Source organism: Rhincodon typus, chromosome 8 (assembly GCF_021869965.1).
Source record: "Rhincodon typus isolate 14 chromosome 8, sRhiTyp1.1, whole genome shotgun sequence".
Taxonomy (NCBI): Eukaryota; Metazoa; Chordata; class Chondrichthyes; order Orectolobiformes; family Rhincodontidae; genus Rhincodon; species Rhincodon typus.
The window spans coordinates 80,708,752-80,726,001 of record NC_063339.1 but is presented as its reverse complement, the minus strand read 5'-3'; the positions used below and the strand labels follow the sequence as shown (position 1 = coordinate 80,726,001).

Sequence of the window (17,250 nt, the reverse complement as noted above, 5' to 3'; positions counted from 1 at the left end):
GCCTTACCTCAAGAAACGTAACATAGATATCAACGCTGGGGAGACCCTCGTTCAGAAAAAGCCAACTCAGAGGAGGATCCTGTATGAAGCGGCACAATTCTTGGAGAACACCCATCTGCAAGAGGAAGTATGGAAGAGGAACTGGAGAAATGAATGTCAGTAATCTCAAGGCCAAGAACCACTTCCACCTCCCAGAAACACCTGCCAAATGTGCAGTCGGAGATGAGGCTCCCAAGGCAGAATATAAGGTGATGCTCCTCCAGCCTACAACCCAATGTCCTCAATGTGGACTTTATTAGTTTCAAAATCTCCCCAACCCCGGCCTCATCCCATGACCAGCCCTCCTTCTCATCCCCGCCTCCTTGTCCTGACACAACCTGCCCGTTTGCTGTCATAAGAACATAAGAACTAGGAGCAGGAGTAGGCCATCTGGCCCCTTGAGCCTGCCCCGCCATTCAATAAGGTTATGGCTGATCTTTTTGAGACTCAGCTCCACTTACCCACCCGCACACCATAACTCTTAATTCCTTTACTGTTCAAAAATTTATCTAGCCTTGCCTTAAAAACATTCAGCGAGGTAGCTTCAACTGCTTCACTGGGTAAGGAATTCCACAGATTCACAACCTTTTGGGTGAAGAAGTTCCTCCTGATGTCAGTCCTATATCTGCTTCCCTTTATTTTGAGGCTATGGCCCCTAGTCCTAGTTTCATCTGCTAGTGGAAACAACCTCCCTGCCTCCACCTTGTCTATTCCCTTCATAATCTTATATGTTTCTGTAAGATCTCCCCTTGTTCTTCTGAATTCCAATGAGTATAATCCCAGCCTACTCAGTCTCCGCTCATAATCCAACCCTCTCAACTCTGGAATCAACCAAGTGAATCTCCTCTGCACCCCCTCCAGTGCTAGTATATCCCTTCTCAAGTAAGGAGACCAAAACTGTACACAGTACTCTGGGTGTGGCCTCACCAGGACCCTATACAGCTGCAGCATAGCCTCCCTGTTTTTAAACTCTATCCCTCTAGCAATGACAGACAAAATTCCATTTGCCTTTTTAATTACCTGCTGCACCTCTTTTAGCGATTCATGCACAAGAACACCCAAATCCCTCTGCACAGCAGCATGCACACAAGGACACCCAAGTCCCTCTGCACACCAGTGTGCTGCAATTTTTTACCATTTAAAACATAGTGCATTTTGCTGTTATTCCTACCAAAATGGATGACCTCAACATTGTACTCCATCTGCCAGACCTTTGCCCACTCATTTAGACTATCTATATCCCTCTGCAGACTTTCAGTGTCTTCTGCACACTTTGCTGTACCATTCATCTTAGTGTCATCTGCAAATTTTGATACACCACACATAGTCCCCAATTCCAAATCATCTATTTAAATTATAAACAATTGCGGTCCCAACACTGAGGCACACCACTAGCCACTGATGGCCAACCAGAAAAACACCCATTTACCCCTACTCTTTGCTTTCTACTAGTCAACCAATCCTCTATCCATGTCAATACATTACTTGTAATACCATGCAACTTTATCTTATGTAGCAGCCTTTGGTGTGGCATCTTGTCAATTGCCTTCTGGAAATCCAGATACACTACATCCACAGGTTCCCCATTGTCCATCATGCAAGTAATGTCCTCAAAGAATTCCACCAAATTAGTTAAACATGACCTACCCTTCATGAACCCATGCTGGGTGTTCCCAATGGGAGAATTTATATCCAGATGTCTTACTATTTCTTCCTTAATGATAGATTCAAGCATTTTCCCCACTACCGAAGTTAAGCTAACTGGCCTATAGTTAGCCGCTTTTTGTCTATTTCCATTTTTAAACAGTGGCGTCACATTGGCTGTTTTCCAATCTGCAGGAACCACCCCAGAGTCCAGTGAATTTTGGTAAATAATTACTAGTGCATTTGCTATTTCCCCCATCACCTCTTTTAGCACGCTGGGATGCATTTCATCAGGGCCAGGAGACTTGTCTGCCTTTAGCCCCATTAGCTTGCCCAGCACTGCCTCCTTAGTGATAATGATAGTTTCTAGGTCCTCACCTGCTATAACCTTCTTGCCATCAGTTTTCGGCGTGTTATTTGTGTCTTCCACTGTGAAGATCGACACAAAATAACTGTCTAATGGCTCGGCTATTTCCTCATTCCCAGTTATTAAATTGGCCTTCTCATCCTCTAAAGGACTAATGTTTACTTTCGCCACTCTTTTACGATTTACATATTTATAGAAACTTTTGCTGCCTGTTTTTATATTCTGAGCTAGTTTACTCTCATAATCTATCTCATTTCTCTTTAACTTTTCTTGTGGCTTTCTGTTGACCTTCAAAGATTTCCCAGTCTACTAGTTTCCCACTAATCTTTGCTTTTTTGTATGTGTTTTTTTTTCAATCTGATACTTTCCTTTATTTCCTTAGACATCCATGGCTGACTATCTCTTTTCCTACAGTTCTTCCTTATCACTGGAATATACTTCTGCTGACCAGAGTGAAAAATCGTTTTGAAAGTCCTCCACTGTTCCTCAATTGACCCACCATAAAGTTTTTGCTCCTATTTTACCTTAGCTAACTCCTCCCTCATCCCATCATAGTCTCCATTGTTTAAGCACAGGACATTGGCACTGGATTTAACCTTCTCACGCTCCATCTGTATTTAAAATTTGACCATACTGTGATCGCTCCTTCCGAGGGGCTCCCTAACTGTGAGATCATTAACTATTCCTGTCTCATTACACAGGACTAGATCTCGGATAGCTTTCTCCCTTGTAGGTTCCATTACATATTGTTCAAGGAAATTATCGTGATGCATTCTATGAATCCCTCCTCAAGGCTGCCATGACCGACCTGGTTTGGCCAATCGATGTGTAGATTAAAATCCCCCATGATAATTGTTGTACCATTTTTACATGCATTAGCTATTTCTATGTTTATTGCCCGCCCCACCACGATGTCATTATTTGGTGGCCTATAGACCATACCTGTCAGTGACTTCTTCTCCCATGCTATTCCTAATTTCCACCCAATTGGATTCAACCTTTTGTTCAGTAGAACCTATATCCTCTCTCACTACTGCCCTTAAATATCACCCTTAAAAATCAGAGCGACACCACCTCCCTTACCTTCCTGTCTGTCCTTCCGAACAGTTTGATACCTCTGGATATTTAACTCCCAGTCTTGACCATCCTGCAACCATGTCTCTGTAATGGCCACTAAATCATACCCATTTGCCATGATTTGCGCTGTCAACTCATCCACCTTGTTTCGAATGCTCCGAGCATTCAGATAAAGTGCCCTTATGCCAGTTTCTGCACCTATCACCTCCATTACTAACAGCTCTTGAGTTCTCCTTCCCTTTAACATTTTTCCTAATTTTCAGTGGAGTTGAAGCTTCCTCATCACCTGCTAACTTGCTGCTTTGCCTTCCATTAATTGTTATATTCCCTGTACGCTCACTCCTCCCTTCCCCCCCTACTTCCTAGTTTAAAGTCCTATTGACCTATTTACCCTTTTTGCCAGAACACTGGACCCGGCCCTGTTCAAGTAGAGTCCATTCCAGCAGTATAGATCCCTCCTGTCCCAGAACTGATGCCAGTGCCCCATGAAAAGGAAACCCTCTTTCCCACACCACTCTTTTAGCCACGTGTTTACTGATCCTCGCCTCTCTACGCCAGTTTGCATGTGGCTCGGGCAGCAATCCAGAGATTATGACCCTTGAATACCTGTTTTTTAATTTTGTTCCTAGCTTTTCATAATCCCGAAACAGGTCTTTTTTCCTAGTCCTGCCTATGTTGTTGGTACCTACATGGACCACAACAACTGGTTCCTCCCCCTCCCTCTCTAGTAACCTCTCAAGCTAGTCAGAGATGTCTCACACCCTGGCACTAGGCAGGCAACACACCATGCGGGACTCTCTATCCTGCTTGCAAAGGATACTGTCTATCCCCCTGATGATGGAATCCCCTACAACTACAATCTGTCCTTTAGCTCCCCCCTCTTGAATGGCTTCCTGAACCATGGTGCCATGGTCAGTTGACTCATCCTTCCTGCAGCCCTGTTCCTCATCCATGCAGGGAGCAAGTGCCTCATACCTTCATACCTTCGCTCCTCCCACCTCACTGACCAATTACCTCCACTGCCTAGCAGCACTCACCTATCACCATCCCACCTACCTTTCCCCAGTCCCACCCCTCCTCTCTCTATTTATTTCAGAGCTCCCTTCCTCCTCCACCATTTCTGAAGAAGGGTCCCGACCTGAAACGTCAGCTTTCCTGCTCTTCTGATGCTGCCTGGCCTGCTGTGTTCCTCCAGCTCCACACTGTGTTATCTCTGACTCCAGCATCAGCAGTTCTTACGATCTCTGAGGAGGTTATGTTGGACTTTTGTTTAGGCCACAGCTGGAGTACTCTGTACAGGTTTAGTCTTCATACTATAGAAAGGATGTGATTTCACTGGAGAGCATACAGAGAAGGTTCACCAGGATGTTGTATGGGATGGAGTGTTTTGGTCACGAACAGAGGCTAGATAAGCTGAAGTTGTTTTCTTTTGAGCAAAGAAAGTTGAGGCAGGGCCTGATAAGATTATAAGTGGCGTAGAGAAAGTGAATGGAATGCAGCTGCTCTCCTTCGTTGAAGAGTCAGTAACAAGGGCCATAATTTTAAAGGGAAAGGCAGGAGGTTTAGAGGAGACTTGAAGAAAAGTATTTTCACCAAGAGGCTGGTGGGGGTCTGGAATGCACTACCTGGGAGAGCAGTTGAGGAAGGAAATCTCGCAACCTTTTAAAAAGTACTTGAATGGGCACTTGAAATTTTGTAACACTCAAGGCTATCGGCCTAGTGCAGGAAGTGGGAGTGTAGATTTTGTCTATTTTGACAGGCTCAATGGGTCGAAGGGCCTCATTTGTACTGTATGATTCTATGAAAGGTGATATTTAAATGTAAGTTCTTTCTGCTGTACTTCACACAGCCTGTTTTGAACCCTCCAGGTCTATTAAGTTTGGTTTGTTCATGAATGTATAGTCGATCAGTCATTAACTTGCATCAGAATTCTGAAACTCCCTCCCTAACAATACTACGGTGTACTTCACACCACATGGACTGCAACTGTTCAAGAAAGCAGCTCATCACACTGTGCTGTTAAGAAGGAAGTTCCAGAATTTTGACCCAGCAACAGTGAAGTTTGGAAATAGATTTCAAAGTCAGCTGATGGTGTTCCCATGCATCATCTTCCTTGTTTGGAAGTTGCTGTCAGAGGTCATAGCAGATTGCTGCACTAAATATTGTGGATGGTATACACTGCAATGGTGTAGAGGGAGTGAATGCTTTAGGTGATGATTTAGGTGCCATTCAAGCTGCTGCTTTGTCCTGAATGGTGCTGAGCTTTCATATATTGTTGAGGCTGCACTCATCCATGCAAGTGGAGAGTATTCTATCACATGCCTGATTTGTACCTTGCAGGCTGGGGAGTTGTTTGCTGCAGAATTCCTAACCTTTCGTTTGTTTTTGTCACCACTGTATTTATGTGGCTCGTTCACTTCAATTTCTGGTCAGTGTTGACATTGAGACATTGAAGATGATCATTGCCTCGTACCTGTGCGCGATGAAAATTACTTGCCACTTATCAATCCAAGTCTGAATGTTGCCCAGACGTTGCTGCATGTGGGCAAAGACTACTTCAGTACCTGACGAATCATGAATGTTGTTAAAGACTGTGCAATCATCATCAAATATCCCCACCTCTGAGCATACTATGGAGGGAAGGTCATTAATGAAGCATCTGAAGATGGTTGTGCCTAGGAACATCCTTGTGGAATTCCTGTAACAGTACCCTGTGGCTGAGATGATTGACCGTCAGCTAGCACATCTTCTGTGGTTTCAAATTCTGCTCCAAAACTGAGCACTGAATCTAGGCTGATACTCCCAATGCAACATTAAGGGACTGCTACACTGCCTAAGGAGACAGCTTTCAGTTTGGGTTTCGTTTGTCCTCTCAGATAGATCTAAAACACCACTGGGCACTATATTGACAGAAATGAGGGTGGTTTTCTGCTGCCTCTTTCTCAACCGATACTAATAAATGGCATTATCATGTTTATTAGACCTTCCTGCGCACAAAATGCCAGTTGCAATTCCTACATTCGAATAGTGTCTACATTTCTAATGTAGTTTATGACACCCCTAAGCCTTTAAAGAAGTGATATAAATCCAAGTCCTTTCTTCCTTTATGCCTGCCAGCATATGTGATTTATAAAGAGTTTGATGATAATTGAGAACAAGGAGTAAATAATAGTAAAATTGTTAGTGATGCGAAAGCAGGGAGAAAGTACTTTGAATCTTATAAGCTGTGGATGTAACAATGACTACAATTTGTAGTAGGGACAGCCAAATGATAGAATTTGCAGTTGAAACTCTTTGTTTAATGGAGTATATGACTACCAGTAGATGATTTTCAGTAAGGGAATCATTAAAGTACAAGTTTCATATAACTCATTATTCCCTCATGTCCTTTAGGCATCCATTGGGCTGACACCAAGGATATGCAAGGTAATTGCTTTCCCAGCACTTTAAACACTTGAATATTTCATCACTGTTTGTTCACAGCACATGTATCATAATTGTTCCTCTTCACAGGGACTCTTTTCCAGGGTGGATGACTACCAACACAAGCTTACGTCATGCAGAATAGAAGTTAGGTGAGAATTAATGCTGGTGTTCCTTTGTTGAAATCTCACCTTTTGAATTGATGATGTTGACAGATATTACCAGGTTTGTGTCATCTGACAGTTGTGTGAGAAACATGACCATCAGAGCATCTAAGGGAAAATTGCATAGTCCCGGAGAACCATATGGCTGCTCTCTCATTAGAGAAAGTGAGGACTGGTAGTGAGTTTAAGTTGAGAGTCACCACACCTCAGGCAAGGGGAGAGGTTGAAGAGGCAGGACCTTCATGGTAACTTCAGCCAACATGGGAATTGAGCCCATACTGCTGGCATCATTGCACATTGCAAACCAGCTGTCTCGCCAACTGAGCCAACTGACCCTCAATCATAGCATCTAGAACATTGGTGGAAGCAGTTTATTCCCTTCAGTAGCATGAAGGATACCAGCATAACATATTACAATGTTGAGATCAATAGGAGTGGTTGCAAAGGCAGATTGGAATGGTTCAAAAATATGACTCTATAAGTTTGATTTATTGATTAGCATGCAAGAGATTGATTGGTGTTGGGTGGGTGGATTGGAACACCATGGCATGGAGTTGCATAGTAGTTATAACACTAGAATAGGGCATTTGCTTCAGCCAGTCAAAAGGAGCAGTAATCCTAAATGCCATAATCTTTTCTGATATGCTTTTCTTCACCCTTCTTTCAACCATAAGTCTGATCTATTCTTAAATGACAATGTAGCCCCTGCATCAAGTAGCATATACCACTGCCACACAAAACTGTAGAAAAAAACTTTCTCCCACTCTCTGTCACAAACATGCAAGTTGTAATGACTGCATGCAAAACAATGAGCTTGCAGGTGCAGTTGCCGTGCAGTCTCAGTATCAGCAAAAAATACCTGCCAAACGTTACCGTCAAGCATAATTTATCATTGACATAAACTCTGATCTAGTGATGTCTGCAACTTTCATCTCATTCTCATAAAGCTTTGAAACTCAAAGCAATGCACTACAGTCATAGTTTGTATCCAATCTTCCTGGACCCTGGTATCATTCCTGTTCGGGGAAGCGAGTACCAGAACTCTGCTATATTAATTACACGAAAGGTAATAGAGATGTTGACATTTCTCAGCTTTTGCATTGTTTAAATCGGTCTGTGGTTTGATAGCACATTTGATAGCAACCATAGCATACCTGAGTAGACTAGATGATGAAATGTTACCTCTTGTGTTAGGTGAAAGGACGACCTGTATAAATAGAGAATGTACTACAATGTACTATAACAGAGAGCATCCAACAAGAGAAAAACATAAAATTGAAATAGATGAATTCCTTGTGAATCTGTTTTACTGAGAGTGGTTAAAATGTGATAACTCACTGCCACATGAGGCGGATAGCATTGTTGAATTTATTCAAAATGAAGGAATAGAAGAATTTGCTAATAGGAATGGATAAATTGCAGTGGGAAGGAGTATTGTGTGATGTAAAAACAGCTGGATAAGCCAGTTGAGCTAAGCGGCTTCATTCTGTACTGTTACGCTGTCTAATTCAATGTAATTGTGGAAGCCTTTTGCGCTGAGAGATAAGGTGCAAGTAGAACCCCTACAAATTATCCCATCTTCTGACTTGCTAGGCACTCCCAATCATTTCTAATATTTCATCAGATTTGCAGCATTGAGTTTTTCTTTAGTAAAATTCATGTTCATTAACATACACTAATAGAGGCCTCTTTCTCTGATAGTTTTTTAGAAATTTATAACGAGCGGGTCCGAGATCTTCTGAAGCGCTGCGATGGAAACAAGCCCTACACGCTTCGTGTGCGTGAACACCCTGATAAGGGTCCCTATGTGCAAGGTGATTTCTCACTTCTTTATCAAATCATATCATTTTCTGGCTTTGACAGATTTAATCGCAATTTATGCACAATCCTGACCAATTTCACTTCATTCTGAAAATTCCAGGTGGTACAGACTCAATAGACAGAAGGGCCTGTTCTGTACTGTAAGATTATATGATTCTTTGATCTTTCAGACCTTCAGGCCCAAGTGCAAGTAGTCCAAGGATCGTAGAATGGTTAGTTCCCATAAGGAGCCATGTCTTACTGCATAAAGACAGGGAAGGGACTGCTTTAGAATCTGAAGAATGAATGTCACTGAACATAGTGCAGTTGTCAACCAACATTCCCACTTTTGAACTTATGGAAAGGTCATAGATAAAGCAGCTAAAGATGGTTGCACCAAGGATACTACACTGAGGAGCTCCTGCCGAGATGTCCTGAACTCAGGTCATTGATCTTCAGTATTAAGAAGGAGACGGTGTTGGGTGTCTTGAAAAATGTTCAGGTAGGAAAGCCCCCAGAGTCTGATAGGATTTATCATAAGATACTGAAGGAGACAAGGGAGGAGATTGCTGGGGCCTTAACAGAGGTCTGTGTATCCTCTTTAGCCACTGATGCAGTCCCAGAAGACTGGCAAATAACCAGTGCTGTTCCTTTGTTTAAAAAGGGCGACAAGGAGCGTCGGAGGCTGAGGGGTGGCCTTATAGAGGTTTATAAAATCATGAGGGGCATGGGATGAACGGTCAAGGTCTTTTCCCTGGCGTGGGGCAGTCCAAAACTAGAGGGCATAGGTTTAAGGTGAAAGGGGAAAGACTTAAAAGGAACCTGAGAGGCAACTTTTTCACACAGAGGCTGGTGCGTGTATGGAATGAGTTGCCGGAGGAAGTAGTGGAGGCTGATACAATTATGACGTTTAAAAGGCAGCTGGATGGATATACAAATAGGACGTGTCTCGGGGGATTTGGGCCACATGCTGGCAAATGGGACTAGATTAATTTAGGATATCTGGTCAGCATCGATGAGTAGGACCAAAGGGTCTGTTTCCATGCTATTCAGATCTATGACTCTGTAAGGTGCCTCTCACTCCCCCACTCCCTGTCATCCCTCACTATTTCTCTCCATGCTTCTCCATCCCCCTCTTTTCAAATAGCTCCCCTATCCCTTTCTCCCACACGTTTTGATACTCTCCTCTTTTCTATCCCCCGCCTCTCAATTTCCCATCTCCCCAATTCTCGACTCCCCTCTCCTCCATCTATTTCCTGCCACCACATCTCGATCTATCTCTATCCCACATCTCCTCTGCCTCTCGATCCGTCTTTCCCCGTCTTTTGATCTCTTTCCTCTTCCCCCTCCTCTTTCTTTTTGCCTGCCTCTCTGTCTCTTTCCACCTCCCCGCTGGCTGTTGATCCCTTTCCTCTCCCCTGCCTCTCGATCCCTTTCCTCGGGGCCCCCCACCTCTCGACCCCTTTCCTCGCATCCCCCCTACCTCTCGATCCCTTTCCTCGCCATCCCCCCACCTCTTGATCACTTTCCTTGCCCTCCTGCCTCTCAATCCCTTTCCTTGTCCCGCCTCGCGATCCCTTTCCTCGACCAACCCCCCGCCTGTCTCCTGATCATTCTCCCCTTGCTCACTTATTGCAGTCCAGTCACTCGATTGCTGTCCCCACCCCACCCCCACTCTCTGTTGGCTGCTCTCCTCTATCACTGTCTCCGGCTCCTTTTTGCCTCCCTTTATCTCTCTTGTTGTCATATTTAAAATCAGTCATAACCCATTGGAACTTCTAAACTCTGGAAGCTGGTACTGGGGGATGAATTGACAGTAAAGGACTTTTCACCAGGAGGCTGAGCTGCTTAGTTTCTTTTACTTTATGACTTTACGTGCTGGGGGCTGACTATTCCCTGGCTTGAAATGCCGGAAAGAGTATCATTCTCCTCAATTTACTCCTGTTTTTGTTAATGTGCCCTCTATTGGCCAAACTACGTGCATGTTTTTAACTCACTGGATCATTGGCCATGTATTTTTATTGTTCAGAAGTAATAGTTATTGTAGTAGTGAGAATCCCTTGTATCCTGATAAACTCTATTTGAAGCAGCCTCATGTTGCAGTCAAAGACAGTGTAGCCTTTCAGCAGCATTCTTTTACTTTAGCCATGTGTTCGGATTTGAAAAACAGCCAGTCCAGCTGTTAGTTGTGGGTAAGAGGAAAACTATGATTTATGCATTTTGGTATGTGAGAGTATTTCAGTTTATTGGGAGCAGTGCCAGCATTTCAGACTTTATAAGGGTTATACTCCTATTATCTATATTCCATGCAACCAGAATCTCCTGGTCTATCCTTTTAATGTGATTTGTGAAAGGGTGGATTTTTAAATCTGAAACTTAGAACTTAGAACATAGAACATTACAGCGCAGTACAGGCCCTTCGGCCCTCGATGTTGTGCCGACCTGTGAAGCCAATCTGAAGCCCTCTAACCTAAACTATTCCATTATTATCCATATGTTTATCCAATGACCATTAAAATGCTCTTAAAGTTGACGAGTCTACTACTTTTGCAGGCAGGGCATTCCACGCCCTTACTACTCTCTGAGTAAAGAACCTACCTCTGACATCTGTCCTATATCTATTACCCCTCAATTTAAAGCTACTTGAACGAAAATGCTTTTTGTTGTGTGTGACAGTGTCCTATGGCAGTTGGGGAGTGACCTCATCTGTGATATTTAAACTGATGCAGTGCTACGAAGGCTGGGAATTTTATTAGAACAATCTGCATACCTCAAAATGGCACTTCATCAGAAGTTTATTCAATTCGGCACGGTGGTTCAGTGGTTAGCACTGCTGCCTCACAGCGCCAGGGACCCAGGTTTGATTCCAGCCTCAGGCGACTGTCTGTGTGGAGTTTGCACATTCTCCCCGTGTCTGCGTGGGTTTCCTCCGGGTGCTCCGGTTTCCTCCCACAGTCCAAAGATGTGCAGGGTAGGTGGATTGGTCATGCTAAATTGCCCATAGTGCCCAGGTTAGGTTAGGTGGGTTAGACATGGGAAATGCAAGGGTAGGAGAATGGGTCTGGGTGGAATGCTCTTCAGAGGGGCAGTTCGTAGTTCTTGGGCCGAATGGTCTGTTTCCACACTGTAGGGATTCTGTGATTCTATGAAGATTCAGTTTCCGTTTGATATATTCTCAATTATTTCCTAGTCTGAAAAATAACAGCAGTTCCCTTAAACCAAATACAATGTCAAAAACAGAACAAAAAGAAAATATTCCTTATTCCTGGCAAACTAGGAAGAAAAATCTGAAAAAGAGGAAAAAACAGTTTTTCAGATCATTTGTAGGATTTCTCCCAACACCCCACCATCCCAACCAAAAGGTCCTGCTGCCTGCTTGCTTAGGATAGTCTTATGGAGCAAGCTGTGCAGTGTACTTATTCACCATGCTTGTACCAGCAGCAAGGATCATGGTTATTTTTTCTTTGTGCTAAGGTTAGTATCTCTGCTTCCTATATGTCTTGAAATCGACAAACCAATGATTGGAGCATGGTGTTGCATAATCATACACTAGGGAGTTCAATGACTTTGACCACAGTGATTATAAATTGATCATCAAAGCAAGATTATAGACTCATAGAGATATAAAGCATGGAAACAGATCCCTTGGCCCAACTCGTCCATGCTGACCTGATAGCCTAAATTGATCTTGTCCCAATTTCCATCATTGGACCCACATCCAGCTCAACGCATCCTATTCATACACCCATCCAGCTGTCTTTTAAATGTTGAATTGTATCAGCCTCCACTGCCGCCTCTGGCAGCTCATTCCACGCACACCACCTTCTGCGTGAAAAAGTTGTCCCTTAGGTCCTTTTTAAATCCTTCCCCTCTCACCTTAAACCTATGTCCTCCAGTTTTGGACTCCCCTACTCTGGGGAAAAATCCTTACTATTCACCCTATCCATTTCCCTCATGATTTCATAAACGTCTATAAGGTCACCCTACAGCCTCCAACACAGGGAAAATAGCCCCAGCCTATTCAGTGTCTCCCTATAGCTCAAACCCTCCAACCTTGGCAACATCCTTGTGAATCTTTGCTGAACCCTTTCAAGTTTCACAGCATCTTTCCTATAGCAGGGAGACCAGAACTGAATGCAGTGTTCCAAATGTGGCCTGTTCAATGTCCTGTACAGCTGCAACATGACCTCCCAACTCCTATGCTCAATGCACTGATCAATAGAGGCAAACATACCAAACACCTTCTTCACTACCTTGTCTACTTGTGACTCCACTTTCAAGGAACTAATGAACTTGCACTGCAAGGTCTCTTTGCTTGACAACATTCCCAAGGATCTTACCACTAAGTATATAAGTCCCGTCCTGATTTGCCCTACCAAAATGTAGCACCTCACATTTATCTAAATTAAACTCCATCTGCCACTTCTTGGCCCACCAGCCCATCTGATCACGGTCCTGTTGTACCTTGAGGTAACCTTCTTCGTTGTCCACCTTACCATCAATATTGGTGTCATCTGCAAACTTACTAACCATACCACCTATACTCTTATCCAGATCATTTAAATAAATGACAAAAAGCAGTGGACCCAGCATCGATCCTTGCGGCTCACCACTGGTCACAGGCCTCCAGTCCGTAAAGCAACCCACCACCACCATCCTCTATCTCCTACCTTCGAGCCAGTTATGTATCCAAATGGCTAGTTCTCTCTTCACTTGTTTGGCACCACTTCCGCACACATTCACTCCCTCCATCACTGATGCTCAGAAGCAGCAGTGTGTACTGCCTACAAGATGCACTGCAGAAATTCACCAAGGCTTCTTACATAGCACCTTCCAAACACATGACCTCCATCATCTAGAAGGACAAGGGGAGCAAATACATGGGAACACCATACTCCTCACCCTTCAAGCCGCTCACCATCCTGGTTTAGAAATAGATCGCCGTGCCTACAGCATTGCTGGATCAGAATCTTGGAACTCCCTCTCTAATGACATTGTGGGATTATTTACGACAGTGGTTCAAGAAGGCAGCTCACCACGAAGGGCAATGCGGGATTGGATTCAAATGCTGGTCTATACAGCAACACCAATATCCTGTCAATGGATAAGAAAAGGAAAATTTACGTCCGATAATGTCATAAATTAAGTTAAATTTGAATGGATATAACTATCATCTCACCACCAGGATTAATTCTTGTAATTACTCATCAAATTGATTCAGTTTAACTCACCTATACTGTCAGAAGTCACATGACACCAGATTATAATCCAAGAGTTGTATTTGAAATTACAAGCTTTCAAAGCGCTGCTCCTTCGTCAGATGAGGACCACCTGACAAAGGAGCAGTGCTTCGAAAGTTTGTGATTTCAAATGAACCTGTTGGGCTATAAACTAGTGTCATGTGACTTCTGACTTTATCCACCTTAGTCCAACACCAGCACCTCTTACCATTTATACTGTAAAGATGCCTGCTAGTAGCTATGCTATATCAGCGACATAGCAGTGGGTTTCTGGGCATTCAACCCTTGGCCAGTTTTGAGCGGGATGCCCACATTTAGCTGCTCCTTCAGCAGCATCTCCAAAACATCTGTTTTGATGTCCTCAATTTAGCTGTCTTCTGAACAATTGGAATGAATGTGCTGCAGCTTGAAAATTCCACTGATCATATTTCTCTTTTTAAAAACTTCGAAAGACTTTTAAGAGAAAGAAGAACCTATCAGCTAGAGGCAGGAGTAGGCAATTCAGCCCCTCAAGCCTGTTCCACCATTTGATGCAATCGTGGCTGATTTCATCTCATCCTCACTGCCTCATCCTGCCCGTCTTCCATAATCCTTCAACCGTCTATGAATTAAAAATTTTGTTTATAATCCTTAAATGTACTCAGTGTTCTATCATCTACCACATTCTGGGGTAGTGAATACTTCTATACTCTAGAGTATATCGGTCTAAACTGCTCAATCTCTCCTCATAAGACAAATCCCTCACCTTTAAAGTCCCTCTTTGAACTGCCTCCAAAGCAACTATATCCCTCTCTAATGACTTTTCCAGTTGTAGCAACACTGCTCTACTTACATTCTAAATATATTCTATTCCTTTTCCAATAAATGGGCGGCATGGTGGCTCAGTGGTTAGCACTGCTGCCTCAAAACACCAGGGACCCAGGTTCGGGCGACTGTCTGTGTGGAGTTTGCACATTCTCCCCGTGTCTGCGTGGGTTTCCTCCAGGTACTCCGGTTTCCTCCCACAGTCCAAAGATATGCAGGTTAGGTGGATGGCCATGCTAGATTGCCCATAGTGTTTAGGGATGTGTAGCTTAGGTGGGTTATAGGAAGATGGGTCTGGGTGGGATGCTCCAAGGGTTGGTGTGGACTTGTTGGGCTGAAGGGTCTGATTCCACACTGTAGGAATTCGATGATGATTCAAATTTGATGATGATTCGATGATGAAATGCCAAAGTTCTGTTTGCCTTTCTTTATTACCTGCTGTACCTGCATACTAATTTTCTGTGATTCATGCACAAGGACACCCAGATCCCTCTGCACTGAAGCACTCTAAAATTTCTCTCCATTTGGTAATAAGTTGTCTTTCCGTTCCTCTGACCAAAATGGATGGTCTCACACTTATCTACATTAAACTTCATCTGCCAAATTTTGGGCCAGTCATCTAAACTATTCATATCCATGTGTAAATTTCTTACTTCTTTATGTCAACTTACTGCCCCAATTATTTTAGAGTCATCTGCAAATTTGGCTGTAGAATTTTCTATCTCTGCATCCAAGTTATTAACATAGCTTGTAATTAGTTTGGGCCCCGAGAACTGAACCCTGTGGCACCCAAGTAGTTACATCTTTCCAACCAGAAAAAATCCCATTCAACTTGACCCAATTTTCCAATTGACAGGTCATTTGCTATATTCCCACTGCATGCTCAGATTATGCTAAGATCCCACTGTAATAATGCAGCAGGGCAAATTTTCTCTCACGGTGCTGATTTATTTTTCGTTCTGTCTTCCTGCATCCACATATGTCTGCACAGACACAAAATATTCTTATGTTTGGAAAGTTGGGGCTCCAGTGACACATTCCACATAACTGAGTGCACTTTAATTGTTGTTACTACACAATCTTAGGAGCCGTTCTGAGTCATTGCAATATTTGTGAGCTCTATGCATGTAATGAACAGAAACCTCTTGACTTTAAACAACAGGAAGGCATCCTTTAAAAGAAACTTGCCATGAAATTGTGGGATACATAAGGGGTTTACCTATCTAGTACTGTTCAAGTCAGATATGGTTTTAAAAAGATTCCAAGTTTGCATTTCCATATGCTCAAATAAGATACCAACTCAGAAACCTTAGTAGTTCTAATAGTTCTTTATATTGTCAGAGAGAATTTTGCTTGACTGGCTGATGCAATCACACAGACAGAGCTACTGGACTCAAGCCAGCTACTATCAGCAAAGAGGAGATTGAGGTTTGGAACAAGCCACATTTGACATCTGTGCATGGATATTAAGTCATCCCATTGAGGGCAGGAAGTAGCGAATTAGTTCATTTTTTCCAGAAATACGAATTGCCGTAAATTGAGCTGATAGTTTTCTCAAGCAGATTTTAATTTTTCTGAGAAATGTATTTAACAGTGTACAATTATGTAACAACTCTACCTTTCAGTTTTGTGACATAAATGTTAATCTCTCACTTTTATAATAAGTTTAGGAGAATGGTCTTTTAATTGGCACACCAATTTTGGCGATTGGCAAAACAGTTAAAGATGACAAGAATCTGGAATACACTGCTTATGTGTGTGTGTGATAGAGGCACAGTCATACAATGCATTCTAGAGAAAATTGGATTGTTATATGAAGAGAGAGAATTTATAGGGGTGCGGGAAAAGGCAAAAGAGTGCTACCAACTGAGTTGCACTTTCAGAGACCCAACGTGGACTTGATGGGCCAAATGGTCTCCCTGGCATTGTAACTATTTCTATGATTTGCATGCAGTATTATTTCAAAACACTGAAAGTAACAGCAACTTCAATTGGACACCATTAATACTGTGATGTGGCCTTGAAATCTGAGACATTTAATAACTTTAACTGTTGCATTTAACAGTTAACCTAACAGTGCTAGGTTAGCAAAGTGTCCTACATGGAGCTGAGGGTAGCAATCAAATTTGCTAGCAAATGTTTCTCTCTCAGTGTGTAACTGCTAAATGTAAACAGTCCTCAATAATAGTTCTACAGGTGTATACAGCTGCTTCAATTTCACTTGCATCTCCAGGAACCTACAAACATAGAGGGGAATATAATGTGCAATGAAAAGCCCAGAATATCCAGAGATGTTCTACTAATTAATATGGTTGACAGCCATGTAACTGTACTATGTTGAATAATGAGCACAGTTTACGTAGATAGTAGCATGTCAAACATTGTCATGATTTGTTGGGGTCCGGCTAAGATTTGGGTGACTGATGCTCAAATATTCAGAGCATCAAACAGACCTGCTAGTTCAGTTTACTGGATTGAGACTTACCAATAGGTGGTGTGTGGTTTGGGATTATGGAGAGAATCGTTGTTGTTCACAGATAATATGGTAACAATCTAAACATTGAATCAGTCCACCTAATAATTATCTTAAGCATCGAGGAAAGCTGGCTGGCTCCGAGATGAGAAAATATGTCTTTTTTTAAAAAAAAAATCACCTTTTCTGATAGTTTCAGGCATTTTGTTCTCTCATTTG

The 17,250-nt window shown here is 42.8% G+C and overlaps 1 protein-coding gene across 1 annotated transcript in view; it reads left to right on the top strand.

Annotated features, from left to right (window-relative positions):
• Nucleotides 1–17,250, top strand: part of stard9 (StAR-related lipid transfer (START) domain containing 9) — a 286,706-nt gene that overhangs the window by 111,887 nt on the left and 157,569 nt on the right. Inside the window, exons 5-7 of the mRNA XM_048599610.1 lie at nt 6,521–6,553; nt 6,641–6,702; nt 8,416–8,528. Coding sequence (XP_048455567.1) covers nt 6,521–6,553; nt 6,641–6,702; nt 8,416–8,528 — 208 coding nt within the window. The remainder of the gene's footprint in view (nt 1–6,520; nt 6,554–6,640; nt 6,703–8,415; nt 8,529–17,250) is intronic.